The 19,413-nt window shown below is 43.1% G+C and overlaps 1 protein-coding gene across 1 annotated transcript; it reads right to left on the bottom strand.

Moving 5' to 3' along the window:
* Positions 1 to 1,845: 1,845 nt before the first annotated feature.
* LOC308102835 (sodium/hydrogen exchanger 2-like) lies at positions 1,846 to 18,696 on the bottom strand (the record flags this gene model as incomplete). The annotated part of the gene is made up of 6 exons (XM_080452689.1): positions 1,846 to 1,913; positions 12,929 to 13,156; positions 14,905 to 15,031; positions 15,295 to 15,400; positions 18,014 to 18,157; positions 18,614 to 18,696. Coding segments are annotated over 6 exons (756 nt in total), but the record flags the coding sequence as incomplete, so codon positions are not given.
* Between the last annotated feature and the right edge of the window lie 717 nt (positions 18,697 to 19,413).

Here is a 19,413-nt window from a genome sequence, read left to right as displayed (position 1 = left end):
TGGATTCTCAAGTTTAAGAACTTGCTACTGTGTCTCAGTCAGAAGAGGAAGCAATTGAGTGGGACTCTTGCTCAGTCTGGCTTGGATAAGGAACAACAGGAAAGAGAGATGAAAAAGGAGTTGCAGATTGTCAAAAAACAGGCTGTCATTCGTTCTCTTTCAGTGGATGAACTCAAACAGGCAGAGATGGAAATCATCCGCTTCTGTCAGAGAAGGAGGTTTCCTGATGAGTTCAACTGTCTGCAAAAAGGAGAGAATGTGAAAAGAACCAGTCATATCTACAAACTGAACCCAATACTCGAAGATGGCATTCTGAGAGTTGGAGGACGACTAAGTAGATCGGCTATGCCTGAAGAAAGTAAACATCCAGCCATCTTGGCAAAGGATCTTCACATTTCTGACATCATTCTGCAGCAAGTACACCAAGATGTAGGACATGGAGGTCGTAACCACATGCTATCTAGCCTGCGCCAAAGATATTGGATCCCGGGTGCTAGTGTGGCTATAAGGAAGGTTCTGTCAAAGTGCATTGTCTGTAGGCGTCTGCACGCAACTCCAGCGAACCAGCAGATGGCAGATTTGCCTCAGGACAGAGTGTCTCCAGATTACCCTCCATTCTCTCATGTTGGAGTTGATTATTTCGGACCTTTCGAAGTGAAGCGAGGAAGGAGTATGGTGAAGAAATATGGAGTTCTCTTCACATGCTTGGCGATAAGAGCCATCCACATCGAAGTGGCACCGTCATTGGATACGGATTCCTTCATTAATGCACTTCGACGTTTCATTTCAAGACGAGGACAAGTGTTGGAATTGCGCTCAGATAATGGAACCAACTTTGTCGGAGCTGAGCGAGAACTGAGAGAAGCAATGGAAGGCTGGAATCTGGCTCGAATCAATGACACCCTACTTCAAAAAGGAATTAAGTGGACTTTCAATCCACCTACTGGATCACATCATGGAGGAGTCTGGGAAAGGCTGATAAGATCTGTGAGGAAGGTACTGAATTCCACTCTGAAAGTACAGAACCTTGATGAAGAGGGCCTTCAAACAGTTCTTTGCGAAGTGGAATCTGTCATCAACAGCCGACCCATTACCAGAGCATCAACAGATCCAAATGACTTGGAGGCACTAACTCCTAACCATCTGTTGCTGCTTAAAACCAAGCCATCTTTGCCACCAGGATGCTTTCTAAAGGAGGATGTGTATGCTCGACGCAGATGGAAACAAGTACAGTATATATCCGACCTGTTCTGGAAAAGATGGATCAAGGAATACTTACCTCTACTTCAGGAACGCCAGAAGTGGTCAAGAGTCAAGCGCAACTTCATTCCTGGAGATAATGTTCTCATAGTTGATGACTCAGCACCACGCAACTCATGGCTCACTGGAAGGATTGTGCAAACCACACCAGATAGAAGAGGACTTGTTCGTCGTGTGCGGATCAAGACAAAGACCAGCTATCTGGACAGGCCTATCACCAAGGTTTGCTTTCTACAGGAAGCAGAAGATCCATGAGGACTACAGCTTGACATTTCACACACATTACATTGACATTTCATACACAAACAATGACTTTGATTTTTTCCCTAACTTGACTCACTGAGTGATGGACAACATCACTTTTATTAGGCTGATTTTTATTTTTTGGCCTAAAGAAGAAAGAAGACTTCGGTTTAAACGTTTTTCTTGCCGTCTCCTATATGTATTATTGATTGTATAATTAATGTGTTCCCATAATTAGGGGCCGGAATGTAGGAGCCGTATGTGACTTTTTGCCTAGTCTAGTGTTTTATTATTATTGACATTGTTATTGCACATTTGATTGACAGATTGGGCACTGCACTGTTAGTGGTGGTGGGCGTGATCACAGGAGCTGGGGCGCTGCCACGCTAATAATGAAACATGGCGTTCACCTGGGCATAGTGTATGGGAATCTGGATAGAGAGGGGGTGAGCGTGTGGAGCCGATAATTTCTGTTGACCGCAACAAAGTAAAGTATCATATCGCACAGTAACATCCACGTTTAGGTATAATAGTATCATGCTGGGAACTGTTGTACTTAACGTGTCTAGTGGAGAATAAATGGTCAAAAACGCAAGGATTGGAGTGGATCTGAATTCTTGTGCATGCGCGTCAAATAAGTGTCTCTCTCCCATGTTTAGCTCCTCGCGGCCCTTTAAACAGCCGCAATAATCATGAACGAAGCATGCGATTTCCGTGAAATTTTCCACGTAGATTCCCACTTGCCCCAGGAAGAAATGCCACTTCAAAACTTTCCAATCAGCCTCATGGTGGCGCTATAACAGGCCAATTGACGTTTTTACCTATAACTGCACCGATCTGTGTGAAACTTTGCACGGACACTCCCAAGAGGCCAAGGAAAAACAACTGCCCTGCATTTTTCACATCTGCTTTTTATAGCGCCACCAGGAGGCCGACTTTTGGAAAACGCATGTTTGCATATTACTCCTTCAGATTCTATCCAAAAAACAAAAAAGCTAATCAGTACACAGTGTCTTTATAGGCACCGTTGGCCCGGTCGCTGCGAAACTGTGCACACACACTCCCTGGATGCCAATTCAGAACCTCTGCCTAAAATTTTTCACATGGGCATGTTATAGCGCCACCTGGAGGCTGACTTTTTTTTTTACATTACTCCTACAGATTTTATCCAAACTTCATGCAAATCGGTACACAGTATCTCTACAGTCATGTGATCAACACGGATCTGTCCGATTTCCCATATTCCATCCTCATTTCCTAAGGTTCGCTTCCAAAATTTGCAGGATTGGTCCGTTTTGAACAAAATGCCTCAAGTCATGAACGCAGCTTGCTTTTTTGTGAAATTTCACAAACACATTCCCACTAGGTCAAGGAAGAAATGCCACCCTTTTTCACATTGGCCTGTTATAGCGCCACCAGCAGGTCTAATTTAGCAAAACACATTTTTGGAACAAAATGCCTCAAATCATGAATGCAGTGTCCGATTGCCGTGAACGACCTAAGAATAAATGCCACCCTTTTCACATTGGCCTATTATAGCGCCACCAGGAGGCCACAATAACGTACCTGACCTGGCGGAGACCTGTGCTCCGAGGAGCACTTTTTCTAGTTTGTCAGTGAATTCAAGTGATCACTGAATCCACAGCCATTGTAAACAATGCATGTATTTCTTTTGACATTATTGGCTGCTGTTTGCAGACATCTCCTCATGGGGGTGCTGCAGGATAAGCAGATATTGTAATCTAAGGCATCAGGCTACTTTTCCCTTGGTTCTTTCAGTTTTTATTGTCATTTATTTTAATGTGCTGTAGATTCTGATAACATTTAATACAATATTTCAAGTGCAATCTGTGAATGTTTATGTCATAGTAGGCAGGCCTATTCTATTAATGCATATGTCACAGTACGTTTGGAGAACCAGTACGATTGAAGACAGAGCGCTCGTTTTTAGGCACGGGGCTCCTTCGGGGCGAGGCGGGGCTTTTCGAGACAGGGTTTATTAGCGAGGCTCGCGAGGAGGAGGAGGAGGACGGCGCTGCGAGGCGGGGGGTTATTACGCGAGGCTCGCGAGGAAGAGGAGCCTCCTCCTCCTCCTCCTCCTCCTCCTCGCGTTTTAAACTTTCCCGTCCTCTCCTTCTCTCCTTCTCCTCCGAGGAGAAGGAGAGCGCGGAGAGGCGGGGCTTTGATGCGCCGACGGAGACCTGTCTTTTGTTGTTCCCCCCCACATAGCAACCAGGAAGCTACGCTAGGGGAACCATAATATCTATGAGGGGAACGCTGAACACGCGTTCACACGCACGGCGCGCCGACTTAGTGGAGCTTGAGGCCGAGGAAGCGCGCACTCGCGCCTCCAGGCGCGAGTGCCCGCGGTGACCGGCCGACGCTCCACTAGTCGACTCAGCGCCGTTTGATTTGTAAACCGATAGGGACAGAATAGTTCTTTTCATGGATCACTGTGTGTGTGTGTGTGTGTGTGTGTGTGTGTCAGGGAGAAAGTAAAACAAAAGCCAGAACACAATAAAAGTATCTAAACAGTCCTGCTTTCAATAAACCAAAAAAAGCATGAGCGCGTGCGCGTGTGTGTTTGTGTGTGTGTGACTGTGTGTGTGTGTGTGTGTGTGTGGCCATATATGTTTGTGCACAAGCCTGGCTTGTGGCTCCCTCTAGTGCTGGGTGGGTGGTAAAAACGAGCGCGCATTCTTCAATCGTACTGGTTCTCCAATCATACTGTAACACATACACTCCATCTCCTCCTGGCTCCAAAGTATACATTGAACTGAGCAGGGGTGCAATGCTCACTGGACGGCATTGCACGCCGTGCCGAACTTATTTGACCAGGAGCACACGCAGGCAAACGCATAGATTTAAAACTACTTTAAATTCGCACCTCAACAAAGTTTTCAAAGGTTCCCGACTCACACCTACCGAATTAACAGAGGGATAAGCCTAGATGCATATCAATTGTCCATTGTGTGACTTGCAGTGTAGGTGTTAAGCGACGTGCGCGTCACGTCATTGAAATAGAGTGCCAGAACATACCAAATGAGCATTGCATGCCTGGAACTGAGTCCAGCAGAGGTAACACTGGTGCTTCAAGACTAGTTTTGATGATGTTCCATGCTGTGTCACAACTCTTTTTATTTGAAAATGCTTTCATATTATTCTTTTAAAGTTGCAGTTCACATAGCCAAACCACATATTTGATCAATAATGCCCCTGTCAAGTATTATTCTCACCCCAAAAAAACATCTATAAAGTTTTATACTAGTAGTTAAGGTGTTTAGCCCCACCCAGAAAAACTGCTCTCAGCAGGAAATGCCCCAAATAGGTCATTTCCTGTTTACAGGCTGTTTAAGTATTGAAACCAAGCCCCCAGAGTTGCTGAGAAACATTGAAGCTGCCACCCCAGTGGCCAAAGCTGGAACTGCAGGCGGGGAGAAATACATGCACGCGCAAAACATGCTGAGAGATATTTATATATATAGATATAAATATGTAAACATATTATACATAAACACATATGCATTTAGTTATACATAGGCATCTCGAGTGTATTTAATAAATATATCGCGTTCAATCCTTGACACACGGGCTGCCGTAGAACGCAAAAAGGACACTAGTGCGCATGCTCATAACTCTATGGGGGTACAAAATCAAACCAATAATTCTACTTCCGGCAGGTTTCCGGGTGCTTCAAAACGCCACTGAGCACATTCATTGAAATGATAGCTGGGGGTGGGGCAATCCGCCCTCTAGTTATATTATACCTCTATGATTGAAACTGGGTGTCAAAATGTCCAAAAAAAAAGTCTCGCTAGACGAGATTTCCATCTCGAGATTTCAATCTCGTCTAGCGAGACTTCTGTTTTTTTTTTTGTTTTTTTTTTTGGTTGCATAGTGTTCTGTCACTATGAACGTCAGATCTCACCAAAAAAATAATTAAAAAAAGATATTATTATATATATATATATATATTAAAATATGTGATCTAACCTAAGGCCTATCCGCGCACCTTTTAAGCTGTGGCGGCTCAGGGGTGGAGTTATGAAATTTTTCTACTGTACCATTCATCCTAAGATATCATAACGTCATAGAAAAGGTAAGAAAACTTTAGTCCAAAATTCTCCTTTAAGTGTGTCTGTGGATTTTATAGATATTGAACTAATGAAAAGTATTACTACAGTAAGAGCTTGTGAGTAAATAATAACTACACTAGATCCATTGTAACACAGTTTTTTTCCCCCCAGTTCCTGAAAGGTAACAATTTTGGACATACAAGGTTTTTGGACAGAGAGTATCTCTGTCCCTAGGAAGAGATTTAGTCCCTAGGGACCTTAGCCCCGCCCCCCTATACATAGGAAAGGGAGTGAGGCCCATTTACTTCCTGAGGGTTCTTTTAACAGCCAATCATCATCATCTGCCACAAAACCTCAGCACCTTCGTTCCCCTGCAGAGCACACAGAAACAAGCGCTGCCTTGGTCTATACAGCTCCCCCCCTCCCCCCCAGTACAGTACAGACCGTACAGTACAGTACAGGTACAGTACAGTACGTACAGTACAGTACAGTACAGTACAGTACAGTACAGTACAGTACAGGTACAGTACAGGTACAGTACAGTGCAGTACGTGCAGGTACAGTACAGTACAGCACAGTACAGTACAGTACAGCACAGTACAGTACAGTACAGTGCAGGTACAGTACAGTACAGGTACAGTACATGTACATGTACATGTACAGTACAGGTACAGTACGGTGCAGGTACAGTACAGGTACAGTACAGGTACAGTATGTACAGTACAGTACAGTGCAGTAAGTGCAGGTACAGTACAGTACAGTACAGTACGTACAGTACAGGTACAGTACAGTACGTACAGTACAGTGCATGTACAGTACAGTACGTACATTACAGGTACAGTACCTACAGTACAGTACAGTACAGTACAGTACAGTACAGTACGTACAGTACAGTACAGTACGTACAGTACAGTGCATGTACAGTACAGTACAGTACGTACATTACAGGTACAGTACAGTACGTACAGTACAGTGCAGGTACAGGTACGGTACCGTACGTACAGTACAGTACAGTACAGTACAGTACAGTGCAGTACAGGTACAGCACAGGTACAGCACAGGTACAGTACGTACAGTACAGTACGTACAGGTACAGTACAGTGTAGGTACAGTACAGTACAGTACAGTACAGTACAGGTACAGTACGTACAGTACAGGTACAGGTACAGGTACAGTACAGTGCAGGTACAGTACAGTACAGTACTGTACAGCTCAGGTACAGTACAGTACGTACAGTACAGTACAGTACAGTACAGTACAGTACAGTACAGTAACAGGTACAGTACAGTATGTACAGTACAGTACGTACAGTACAGTTACAGTACAGTACGTACAGTACAGTACGTACAGTACAGTGCAGGTACAGTACAAGTACAAGTACAGTACAGTACGTACAGTACAGTACAGTACAGTGCAGTGCAGGTACAGTACAGTACAAGTACAAGTACAGTACGTACAGTACAGGTACAGCACAGTACAGTACAGTACAGTACAGTACGTACAGTACAGGTACAGTACAGTACTGTACGTACAGTACAGTACAGTGCATGTACAGTACAGTACAGTACGTACATTACAGGTACAGTACAGGTACAGTACAGTACGTACAGTACAGTACAGTGCAGTACAGGTACAGCACAGGTACAGCACAGGTACAGTACGTACAGTACAGTACAGTACAGTACAGTACAGTACGTACAGGTACAGTACAGTGCAGGTACAGTACGTACAGTACAGTACGGTACGTACAGTACGGTACGGTACGGTACGTACAGGTACAGTACAGTACGTACAGTACAGTACAGTACAGTACGTACAGTACAGTACAGTACAGTACCGTACAGTACAGTACAGTACGTACAGTACAGGTACAGTACGTACAGTACAGTACAGTACAGTACGTACAGTGCAGGTACAGTACAAGTACAAGTACAGTACGTACAGTACAGGTACAGTACAGTACAGTACAAGTACAAGTACAAGTACCAGTACAGTACAGTACAGTACAGTACCAGTACAGTACGTACAGTACAGTACATACTCTACTGTACTGTACATACAGTATTTACACAGTACTACCTACATAGGAAAATAAAGTCTCTTCTTCACCAGATGCAATTTAAACACTGTGATGCCTGCTCAGAGTCATATTGTGTCTAACATATACATCTCCTCTCTCATCTCAGCAGTACCTGGGCCCTAGGTGTATTCCAATCAACCAGAGTGCAGTGGCCATCACTCCAAATGTTGTGACGTCAGGGCTCTCAATACTGCACATTGGGGGTGGAGGAGGGGTGCAGGGCGGGCGCACAGATCGCTGTGTGGGCGCAGGTGCTATGTGGGCGCGGGCGATAGAGCTGAGGCCGCGCGCAGCGCGGCCGAAGTTCTAGTTATCCATATACACCAATTGAAAGCATGAAACGGTCTCATTTGAAAAAAGAGAAAGTGCAGTACGTGCAGGTACAGTACAGTACAGCACAGTACAGTACAGTACAGTACAGTACAGTGCAGGTACAGTACAGTACAGGTACAGTACATGTACAGTACAGTACAGGTACAGTACGGTGCAGGTACAGTACAGTACAGTACAGTACAGTGCAGGTACAGTACAGTACAGGTACAGTACATGTACAGTACAGTACAGGTACAGTACGGTGCAGGTACAGTACAGTACAGTACAGGTACAGTACAGGTACAGTACAGGTACAGTACAAGTACAGTATGTACAGTACAGTACAGTGCAGTAAGTGCAGGTACAGTACAGCACAGAACAGTACGTACAGTACAGTACATACAGTACAGGTACAGTACAGTACAGTACAGTACAGTACAGTACAGTACGTACAGTACAGGTACAGTACAGGTACAGTACAGGTACAGTACAGTACGTACAGTACAGTGCATGTACAGTACAGTACGTACATTACAGGTACAGTACGTACAGTACAGTACAGTACAGTACAGTACAGTACTGTACTGTACTGTACTGTACTGTACTGTACAGTACGTACAGTACAGGTACAGTACAGTGCATGTACAGTACAGTGCATGTACAGTGCATATACAGTACGTACAGTACAGGTACAGTACAGTACGTACAGTACAGTGCAGGTACAGTACAGGTACGGTACAGTACGTACAGTACAGGTACAGTACAGTACAGTACAGTGCAGTACAGGTACAGCACAGGTACAGCACAGGTACAGTACGTACAGGTACAGTACAGTGTAGGTACAGTACAGTACAGTACAGTACAGTACAGTACAGGTACAGTACGTACAGTACAGGTACAGTACAGTGCAGGTACAGTACAGTACAGTGCGTACAGTACAGTACAGCGTACAGGTACAGTACAGTGCAGGTACAGTACTGTACTGTACAGTACAGTACAGTACAGTACAGTACAGTACAGTAAAGGTACAGTACGTACAGTACGTACCGTACAGGTACAGTACAGTGCAGGTACAGTACAGTACAGTACTGTACAGCTCAGGTACAGTACAGCTCAGTACGTACAGTACAGGTACAGTACAGTACGTACAGTACAGTACAGTACAGTACAGTACAGTAACAGGTACAGTACAGTACGTACAGTACAGTACGTACAGTACAGTACGTACAGTACAGTACAGTACGTACAGTACAGTACAGTACGTACAGTACAGTACAGTACAGTACAGTACGTACAGTACAGTGCAGGTACAGTACAAGTACAAGTACAGTACAGTACAGTGCAGGTACAGTACAGTACAAGTACAAGTACAGTACGTACAGTACAGGTACAGCACAGTACAGTACAGTACAGTACAGTACGTACAGTACAGGTACAGTACAGTACTGTACGTACAGTACAGTGCATGTACAGTACAGTACAGTACGTACATTACAGGTACAGTACAGGTACAGTACGTACAGTACAGTACAGTGCAGTACAGGTACAGCACAGGTACAGCACAGGTACAGTACGTACAGTACAGTACAGTACAGTACAGTACGTACAGGTACAGTACAGTGCAGGTACAGTACGGTACGTACAGTACGGTACGGTACGGTACGTACAGGTACAGTACAGTACGTACAGTACAGTACAGGTACAGTACAGTACAGTACAGTACAGGTACAGTACAGTACGTAAAGTACAGTACAGGTACAGTACAGTACAGTACAGGTACAGTACAGTACGTACAGGTACAGTACAGTACAGTACAGTACAGTACGTACAGTGCAGGTACAGTACAAGTACAAGTACAGTACGTACAGTACAGTACAGGTACAGTACAGTACAAGTACAAGTACAAGTACCAGTACAGTACAGCACAGTACAGTACAGTACAGTACCAGTACAGTACGTACAGTACAGTACATACTCTACTGTACTGTACATACAGTATTTACACAATACTACCTACATAGGAAAATAAAGTCTCTTCTTCACCAGATGCAATTTAAACACTGTGATGCCTGCTCAGAGTCATATTGTGTCTAACATATACATCTCCTCTCTCATCTCAGCAGTACCTGGGCCCTAGGTGTATTCCAATCAACCAGAGTGCAGTGGCCATCACTCCAAATGTTGTGACGTCAGGGCTCTCAATACTGCACATTGGGGGTGGAGGAGGGGTGCAGGGCGGGCGCACAGATCGCTGTGTGGGCGCAGGTGCTATGTGGGCGCGGGCGATAGAGCTTCGGCCGCGCGCAGCGCGGCCGAAGTTCTAGTTATCCATATACACCAATTGAAAGCATGAAACGGTCTCATTTGAAAAAAGAGAAAAAAAACTGTGGTAGATTTTGATTATCATTACAAAACATACATTAACCACTTCAGCCCTATATACATTTCAGCCATTTGAAAATAGCAGATCTAAGTGATGCAAGGCATTGTGAGCTTGTAGATCTGCTATTGTTTATAGATTTATAGATTTAGTATAAGATTTTTATACATTTGTAAACTGAAATGGGACATTCTGCACCATGTAGCTATTTTCTACTTTTGGTAGCCTACTTTAACCTACATTTTGATACCAATACTTTTGTACTTTTACTCAAGTACATTTTGTATTCCGGACGTTTTCTTGTAACAGAATATTTCTACATCGCAGTATTGATACTTTTACTTAAGTCCAAAAATATAGTACTTTTCCCACCATTAATATGATTGTTTAATGCTACGTCGCAACGCGATGGCCGACGCTCCATATCGCCCCAAATGAGGACAGTTTTTTCGCGCGACGTCGCCGTCAGAACGCTCGCTCGCTGGCAGTGCGGATGAGGTGTAACGATGTGACGCAGTGTGAGCTTGTATAGATCTGCTATTTTCCAAAAAATCTTGAGGGGAAAAAAGTGCAAAATGTGGAATATTTTTTAAACATTTTAACAACACATTTTTGGTAGGGTCTCCCTGGCAAATATGTTGGCGCGCAGTGCACAGATGAGGGTCCGTGGAAAAGTACATGAACATGTTTGAGAACCACTGGTTTAAATGTGACCAGATGGACACTAATAATACTTTTGAATAACTCAACGTGACTACGCCACTCTTTCAGGGGAGAGACCCTGAACAACCTATGCATTTACTCTGTTACTGTTGTGACTAAATAATATCCCCACACAAGTTAGACAAGACTGACAGAGGCTTTCGTGTGTACAATCATTCGAACATTTTATTAAATAGCAGCAGGGGTAGAATCCAAAGGACACTATGTGTCTGTACCATCACGCTCATTGACCGGGGGGCAATAACACTTTAATAATGATAACACGCACACTGATAAAACTGTAGAATGATCAACACTGCAAATAGTTAAACACTGCGACTTAAATGCGCACACACCAACTAATGAAAATAGAACACTGGTTAAAACACTGCACTCTTACAAAAGGGGGGAAAGGGGCAAGCACGGTCATCAATGTGAAAGGTACGATCAATGAGGAATCTTTATAAACTGCACACAAGGAGGCACTTGAGCATAACTAATAAAATAAACTAAATGGAGAAAAAGAGCAGCGGCTGCCTGCTGACCACAATCCTGTGTGTCACCAGTTCAGCCTACAATAATACAAAAACACTAATTAATCACTGAGCACCATCATCATTACACAATACATACAATATACTGGCAAGCCCATCTTCCTACCTATAGGCCCTATAGGCACCTGTGCACCCAACGGCAGGAGCATGGGCTGACCAGGGTCTGGTTCGATCTGGCACTCTACAATATAATGCAGAAAATCATATTATTTAAACATACAAAACAGTGTAGGTTTAGTCATAAACAACCATGCTGGGTGAATGCAATAAACTCTATTATGTACATGAGCCTCTAGGTCAAACACCATGAACATATAAGTTAACTCCTACCTCAGACTCTGTTAATACACATAATGTGTGGTTTCTGGCTCCCACACAAGTCTGCTGACTGCTGCACAGCACCAGAGATTCTAGGAGTGCAGTAATCATTCAGTAAGTACTGGTTTCAATAAGTACAAAAACAACTCATAAAACAAACAAATGAAGCATAACCCGAAATGCATTTTGTAACATACCTCTGTGGTAAAGTTTGGATGCACGGTGCTGGCCACCGGTGAGACGCTAACTCAGAGCAACACACACGACGTGCGAGAACAAACGCGACTCTCTCTGCTCTCACGAGAGCTCCCCTTACCATATATAGGCTGTTCCTGCCACCTGCTCTGAGCTCCCAGGTCCTAAGGTCCTACCCCTCACATAAACAACAATCAAAACATTTGGAAACAAGCCCAAATATCAACTACATTTTAGAAACCAGCCGCTTATAATAAGCAGACATGGCAACACTGGCCAATGTGCTGTATGTGTTTGTTGATGTTGTTGTAGTGAGAACTGGGAGGGGAAAGTTACAATGTAGACCACGCCCCCACGCAGCCTCCTCCCCACAAGGAAGAGCAGTGCCACAAAGCATTGTGGTCGTTGTAGTAATGCAGCCAAACCCCAGTCATCCAGTCAAAGTCAAGACTTCTATATTTTTCGGGCCATAGGGTGCAAATTTGAAATTTTGCTACTGTTATCTACTATATTATAATAGATAATTAATATATATATTATTAACATTGAGTGACTGCAAGTTCTTCCAGGGGTGTAATGCTCCTTTAAGTGTGTTTTTGATTTATTGGAAATTATTAGATTTTTTTTTATTTAATTCATGAAATACTTTTGAAAAATGTTGGAATAGTTTTTAATTGATGAAAAGTTGTAATTTGTCTATATTTTTAAACGTTTGTGCAACAAAACAAACACACAACGGCCTCTCAGGGCCTGTGATGTGAACGGCCAGACCCCTGTGATGATGAGCGTCTAAGTAAGGGGTCCCCACCTGCCCCCCCGTTGTCCCCCTGGGGGGGGGGCAAGTGGTCCGGCACCCTCCAGGAGGAAGGTGGTGGCAGAGGGGGAGGTCTCCTGGGAAAGGGCACCGGCGCCTTCCTGCCCCATTTGGCGCAGGGTCTGGCACCACCTTCCTGAGGGTGTCCAGCCTCCTCGGGGGGATCAGGGAGCGTTCTGTGTGAGGATGGAGAGGATGAGTTAGAGCAGTTGGTTCTCACACCTTTTTGTCTCAAGACCCAAAAGAGAAATGAGACGTTTGTTCCGAGACCCAGAAATAGCAGTTCTACAAGCAGATCTACATCTTCTGTAGATCTGCTATTTTCACTACTTCTTACCACTTACCACTTAAACCCCAGCATCCCTATTGTGGTGAAAGCTTTCGCTGAAAATAGTAGATTGACAAGCTCACAACGCGACACAGCGCGTCGCTTTGTGAGCTTGTAGATCTGCTATTTTCAGCGAAAGCTTTCCCCACAATAACAGAAAACAGAAAAGATACGAGTATTGAGCCCTGAGGGACTCCGGTTACCAATAGGCCTATAAGTGTTTTTTTTATTTATTGAACATTTTTGTATTTCTTTTAATTTAATTCATGAAATACTTTTGAAAAATGTTGGAATAGTTTTTAATTGATGAAAATGATTGTATTTGTCTATTTGTATACGTAGGAAACAAAACAAACAGGGGATATTTACTCACGACCCAGAAAAATTGGTCCACGACCCAAACATGGGTCCCGACCCACTGTTTGGGAAACATTGAGTATAGGGGTTACTTGAATTGTACTGTGATGCATAACACAACATTTTACAAAGTAAAACACAGAAAGGAGAAGGAAAATGTCCCTTTTGTGCTCAAGCTCTAGCAGTTGCAGAGTTAGAATAAACTAGGGAAGAGTAAATAAATAAGCAAGAAACTGTAGAACAAGTCTAATAACAGGGAGGCACAGTCAAATCAAATACATAAGGGGCATGATTGTCAAATAGCAACACTGAGCTGTTCATTTGGTCTTTTCCCCCTTGACTCAGTTGATGCGTTCTTCTAAATGAATCACACTATGCATAAATAAAAGGAAAGATTGAGCAGAAATGTAGCTGTGTTAAAGGGATAGTTCACCCCCCCCCCCCCCGATAGGGAAATATTTATATTTCCCTATCGATTAGTCACCCCATGGAGACTTGAATTCATGGATGTTTTTTAGTTTTTTGTCGCATTCCTAAGCCAATAATTTGATGACCAGAGGACCGGTAGGCAGCGGTTCAGGTAGAAGACACAAAGGAGACTCTTTGTGTCTCCTACCGGAGCAGCTGCCGGTCATCAAATTATTGGCTTCCAAAAAATCTATGAATTCAAGTCTTCATGGGGTGACTAATCGATAGGAAAAAAGGCATTTTGGGGGTGAACTATCCCTTTAATCGGGTTCAGTATAAGACCTTTCTAAGGAATCAGGTCATGTCTTAATCTGGGTACTTACTGAATCGTGTTAATTTAGTAAATTATTTTGTGTTGTGTCTCACCTGCACCTATTCGTTATCACTTTGACTCCCATTGCCACGAAGCCTTGTCATTTATGTACATGTGTGAACAAGAAGAACAAGACCAAACTCACCATGAGAGGATCTTCTGCGAGGGAAGGCAGACTCCAGATCTCCACCAGGCTGAAGAGAGTAGTACTTCTGAGATCTGCTGGATGCCCTCTGGGGATCAAAAAAGGTCTAAGGTCAAACTCACAATTTTTAAGCTATGCATCTGGTTTATCTATAACCAGAGTTGGGGGGCCCTTGGATTTGGAGATGAGACCCACTGATATTCTGAAATGGCTACACCAACACCAATAACTGTATAATCAACGAGTCAATATTTCTCCTGAAATCTCACCCTAAACAGTAAAAAAATTCAATCAACTTTTCTGTGACCCGGCCAAGTCACAGAAGTCTCATCTCCCTGGCCCCAACTTGTCTCATTTACCTCCTGGGGGGGGGGGGGGGGGGTTTCCAGGGAGGAGGCTTCTCCTGAAACTGGGGTGTTGCTGAATCAGGATCTCCCTGGCTTTACTGTTGTCGGGCAGGTTGTGTCTGGTGCTGTAAGCAATCGTCTGGGGATTTGTTTTGAATAACACGGACAATGAGGTCAGAGAGAAAAATTGAAAGTAACATAAAAAAAAACATTGCATTTACTTTAACATAATGAAGGTACAAGGTGTTTATTGTCGCATGCACGCACATACAGCTGGTAGCAACATTGTAGGCAGCAGTGGTGGAAAGTTTGTAGATATAAATTATTACATTATAAAATATACATTAACCACTTTAGGCCATTTGAAAAAAACTGATCTACAAGCTCATAAATCAGACTCACCTTCTGACGGATGTTGTACATGTTATTGTCCAGGACGTTGTGCATCTTCCTTATGTCCCCTGCCATGAACGTCTTCTTGGGTCTTGCGAAGTCCTTTTTCTCATCGCTGGCAGGAGAGAGAGGAGGTATCAGTAATGGCCAAGTAATGGCAGGAGAGAGAGGAGGTATCAGTAATGGCCAAGTTCAATAGCCTGTTAAAAACGGTGTCCCTTTGAGCAAGGCACTGACATCTGAAATCTTGAAAGTGTTCCCTGTTCAACTATTCTAAAGTCATTAGGGACACTAGCATAATCGTATCTGTCGGGTGGAAATTTTTTATTTTCAGGATTCAAATTCAAAAGTATAAAAAACAGCAGTAGGAGATGAGACCCACTGATATTCTGAAATGGCTACACCAACACCAACACCAATAACTGTATAATCAACGAGCCAATATTTCACCCTAAACAGTAAAAGGTTGCATCAACTTTTCTATGACCCGGCCAAGTCACAGAAGTCTCATCTCCCTGGCCCCAACTTCTTCACATCTTGCATCATAAAAAAATAAGTTTAAATATTATACATAGTTTAATAATAAAAAAAAGGGGAAATAAAGAAAGTATGAATTAAGCAGGTGAAGAAAACTTAATATAAATTGATAATTGGCTGAAATCGATAACATGTACATGTACGAACCTGCAATAAAGTATAAAAAAACGTTTTTATACAAGCTCAAAACGCGTCGCTTCGTGCCGCGTTTCAAGCTTGTAGATATGCTATTTTTTAAACCTTTGTGTGACGCTGTTGGCTGTAATATAATCAAGTAGGGCATTAATTAAAAAACTAAACAAAACAACAAAAAAAATATATATATGGAGAGAAGAGGTTTCTTCCCGACAACAACAGCGATGTTAAATGTAAATGTTAAAGAGTGGCACAATGGACCCTTCGCTAAGCCCCACCCACTCCACTCTGTGACTGGTGGTGCGAAGTTAGTCACACCCAGGCCTGGCAGCGCCTGGCAACTCTGCTTCTCACCCATTGACTTGCATGTTAAATGATGGCTTTTCCCCTTAAAAATAATCGATCATTTCAGGAGCAAGAGCTTCAAAATCTCTTCTAAATGTAGTCAACACGGCCTGCAGTAGGCTATGCACTGGACAAATGTGCATGACATTATTTCAATAAACTAAAAACATGGGAAATGTTAGAGGGAGTAATAGCCATGGATACACGACGGTCGACTGTCACGACCGTCATGGATGAACTACAACCTGGTGTTTTCACTTTCTCCATTTATGGCCCGTACATCTACATAAACGTTCATATTTCAAATATAAAGTGCTTATCCAATGGCCACGGATGTTACATTTATGTAAGGGCTCTCAGAAGTACCCGTATCATCCGTATTGTTCAATAAAAAGCATTTTAATCTGATCGGTGGCCATTTTCTCCATATGCTTTTAACTGAGCGACCCTATCGGTTGGTAGGTGTATTGCACTCTGATAAATTATGAGAAAATGGCCACTGATCAGATTAAAATGCTTTTTATTGAACAATACAGAATATACGGGTACTTTTGAGAGTCCCGTGCATAATTGTAACATCCGTGGCCATGGGGTAAGCACTTTATATTTGTATAATCTGAACGTTTATATAGATGTACGGACCGTAAATGGAGAAAGTGCAAACACCAGGCTGAAGTTCATCCATGACTGTAACAGGAGTTTTCATGTACCGCAGGGTAAGACTGCAGTAGCAGTTAACACATTGAATGCCAAAAACGGTCCGGACCGTTTTTGAGGGTCCAAACGAGAAGTGCCGAAAACGGTCCGGACCGTTTTTGACCCAATTCTATTTTTATACATGTGGGCCACGTGGGGCGCTAAAACGAAACTTTGACATCACCCAAGCAGTTTCTGAGAAGAAGAGGCTGGATGAGGCTCCATGTCAAAAATCCTTCCGGTCGGCGTTTTCAATGTTATCTCCTTGATTAAAAGCTTAATATCTCCATTTCTTTTTAATGTGGTGGAAACGAGCCGTTTTCGATCGGCGATCACGCTGCAATGGAGGGTCGCGTTGGAAATATTATTGTTCCAGGCGTTAGTCGGGACCCTCCGCCGTCTCGCACGCACGCTTTGTTTACATGCACTTCCGCGTCAGGGCTTCTCACAGCACGAAATGTATAACGCAAGTGGATGGAAGAAATGCTGGCACTCAACGTATAATATTTTAATAAACCTCTGGCACCCAATGTGTTAATAAATAGACGAACAAATGAATTAATATACTTTAACGTGCGGAATCCGAAACAGGCAGCGCTGTGATTCTGAATTTTGTTACGATTACGGTGATTAGTAGCCTATTATTGACACCACCTGGGCGAGTGAGTCGTGTAACTTTCCTGACGTTAAGCTGTGTATGTGTTCAACACAACACAGCCATGCAGCCTTGCAGTTTAAGTGCAGATTTCAGCTTGGGAAAAGCAGCCTCCAACGGGTTTGGGTACGTGGTTCATAGTCACCATTGCGTTATCGTGGTATTCCTATTCTTGCTATTATGTTGCAAATGATTGTGTGTGTGTGTGGGCGAAATAACATTGACAGCTATGGCAGGTGACGAAAGCTTGCCAGACCTATGCCAGGCTAACAACGGTTGCTAAGCTGGTATTGGACAATCGCTTTTGGGGTGGGGTTTAGCGAAGGGTCCATTAAATGACTTGCAGACAGGTGTACTTACTTCAGTGAGACAACAGAGGGCGCCGCGCTGAGATCTATGGCCTTCTGCAGCTCCAGCTTCTTGTAGAGAGACACGATGCTGGACTCTGACTTCCTGTCCCGGATCAGGATGAACCTCAGCACGTTGTCAATGAACTTCTTAAACCTGAGAGAGAGAGAGAGAGAGAGAGAGAGAGAGAGAGAGAGAGAGAGAGAGAGAGAGAGAGAGAGAGAGAGAGAGAGAGAGTTGCAAATTTTGTTTTAGTCACATTTTTAATCCATTTAGTTTTAGTCATATTTTAGTCATCTGAAATGTTTTAGTTTTTGTCTAGTTTTGTCAAGCTCACAACACGATGCGTTGTGAGCTTAGATCTGACAGACAGACAGACAGACAGACAGACAGACAGACAGACAGAGAACATAAGAGAAAGTTTGCATTTGTCCATGCGTGTTTATTCCAAAAGAAAAGTTATGCCTCTGTTAATCTTGTAATCATTTCAGCTGTTTAACAAATTAAAACCGGGAAAGTATCTGTGTCATTTTAGATTTTAGCGTTGGCTATTCAAAAATAGCAGTACAAGTTTGATAATAACAGATAACATATAGAGTGTAAAGTGTTTACTTGTCTTTCCAGTAGTGATGACTCCACTGTCCACACAGGTCCTCAATGCCAGATATGGTGTGTTCTATCACTATCAGCCACACACACACACACACACACACACACACACACACACACACACACACACACACACACACACACACACACACACACACACACACACACACACACACACACACACACACACACACACACACACACACACACACACACACACACACACACACACACACACACACACACACACACACACACACACACACACACACACACACACACACACACACACACACACACACACACACATACACTTTTTTAAACATCTGAAAAATCTTTAAACTAATCTTCTCTTATGGGAGTCCCTGGCACAACATATTTTCAGATCGGGGGATTGCGGCCATATACATATAAATTTGGGGGTCCTTGATATCAGTGGTGTAAAGTAACTAAGTACATTTACTCAAGTACTGTACTTAAGTACAATTTTTAGTTACTTTTACTTTACTGGAGTATTTCCAATTGTCTATACTTTTACTTCTACTCCACTACATCTCGGAGGCAAATATTGTACTTTTACTCCATTACAATTATTTGAAAACTTTAGTTACTAGTTACTTTGCAGATATAAATGATTACATTATAAAACGTACATTAACCACTTAAGCCCTATTCTATACCTAGGCTATTTGAAAATAGCCGATCTACAAGCTATTTTCAAACATTTTAGTACTTTTACTTTTGGTACTTTAAGTACATTTTGATACCTGTTATGGTCCGGCTCCCAGACCACAACAAAGGGA

This window comes from Gymnoscopelus braueri, assembly GCF_963280865.1.
Source record: "Gymnoscopelus braueri genome assembly, chromosome: 16".
Taxonomy (NCBI): Eukaryota; Metazoa; Chordata; class Actinopteri; order Myctophiformes; family Myctophidae; genus Gymnoscopelus; species Gymnoscopelus braueri.
Note: the sequence above shows the minus strand (reverse complement) of the source record. Positions and strands in the feature narration are given on the sequence as shown.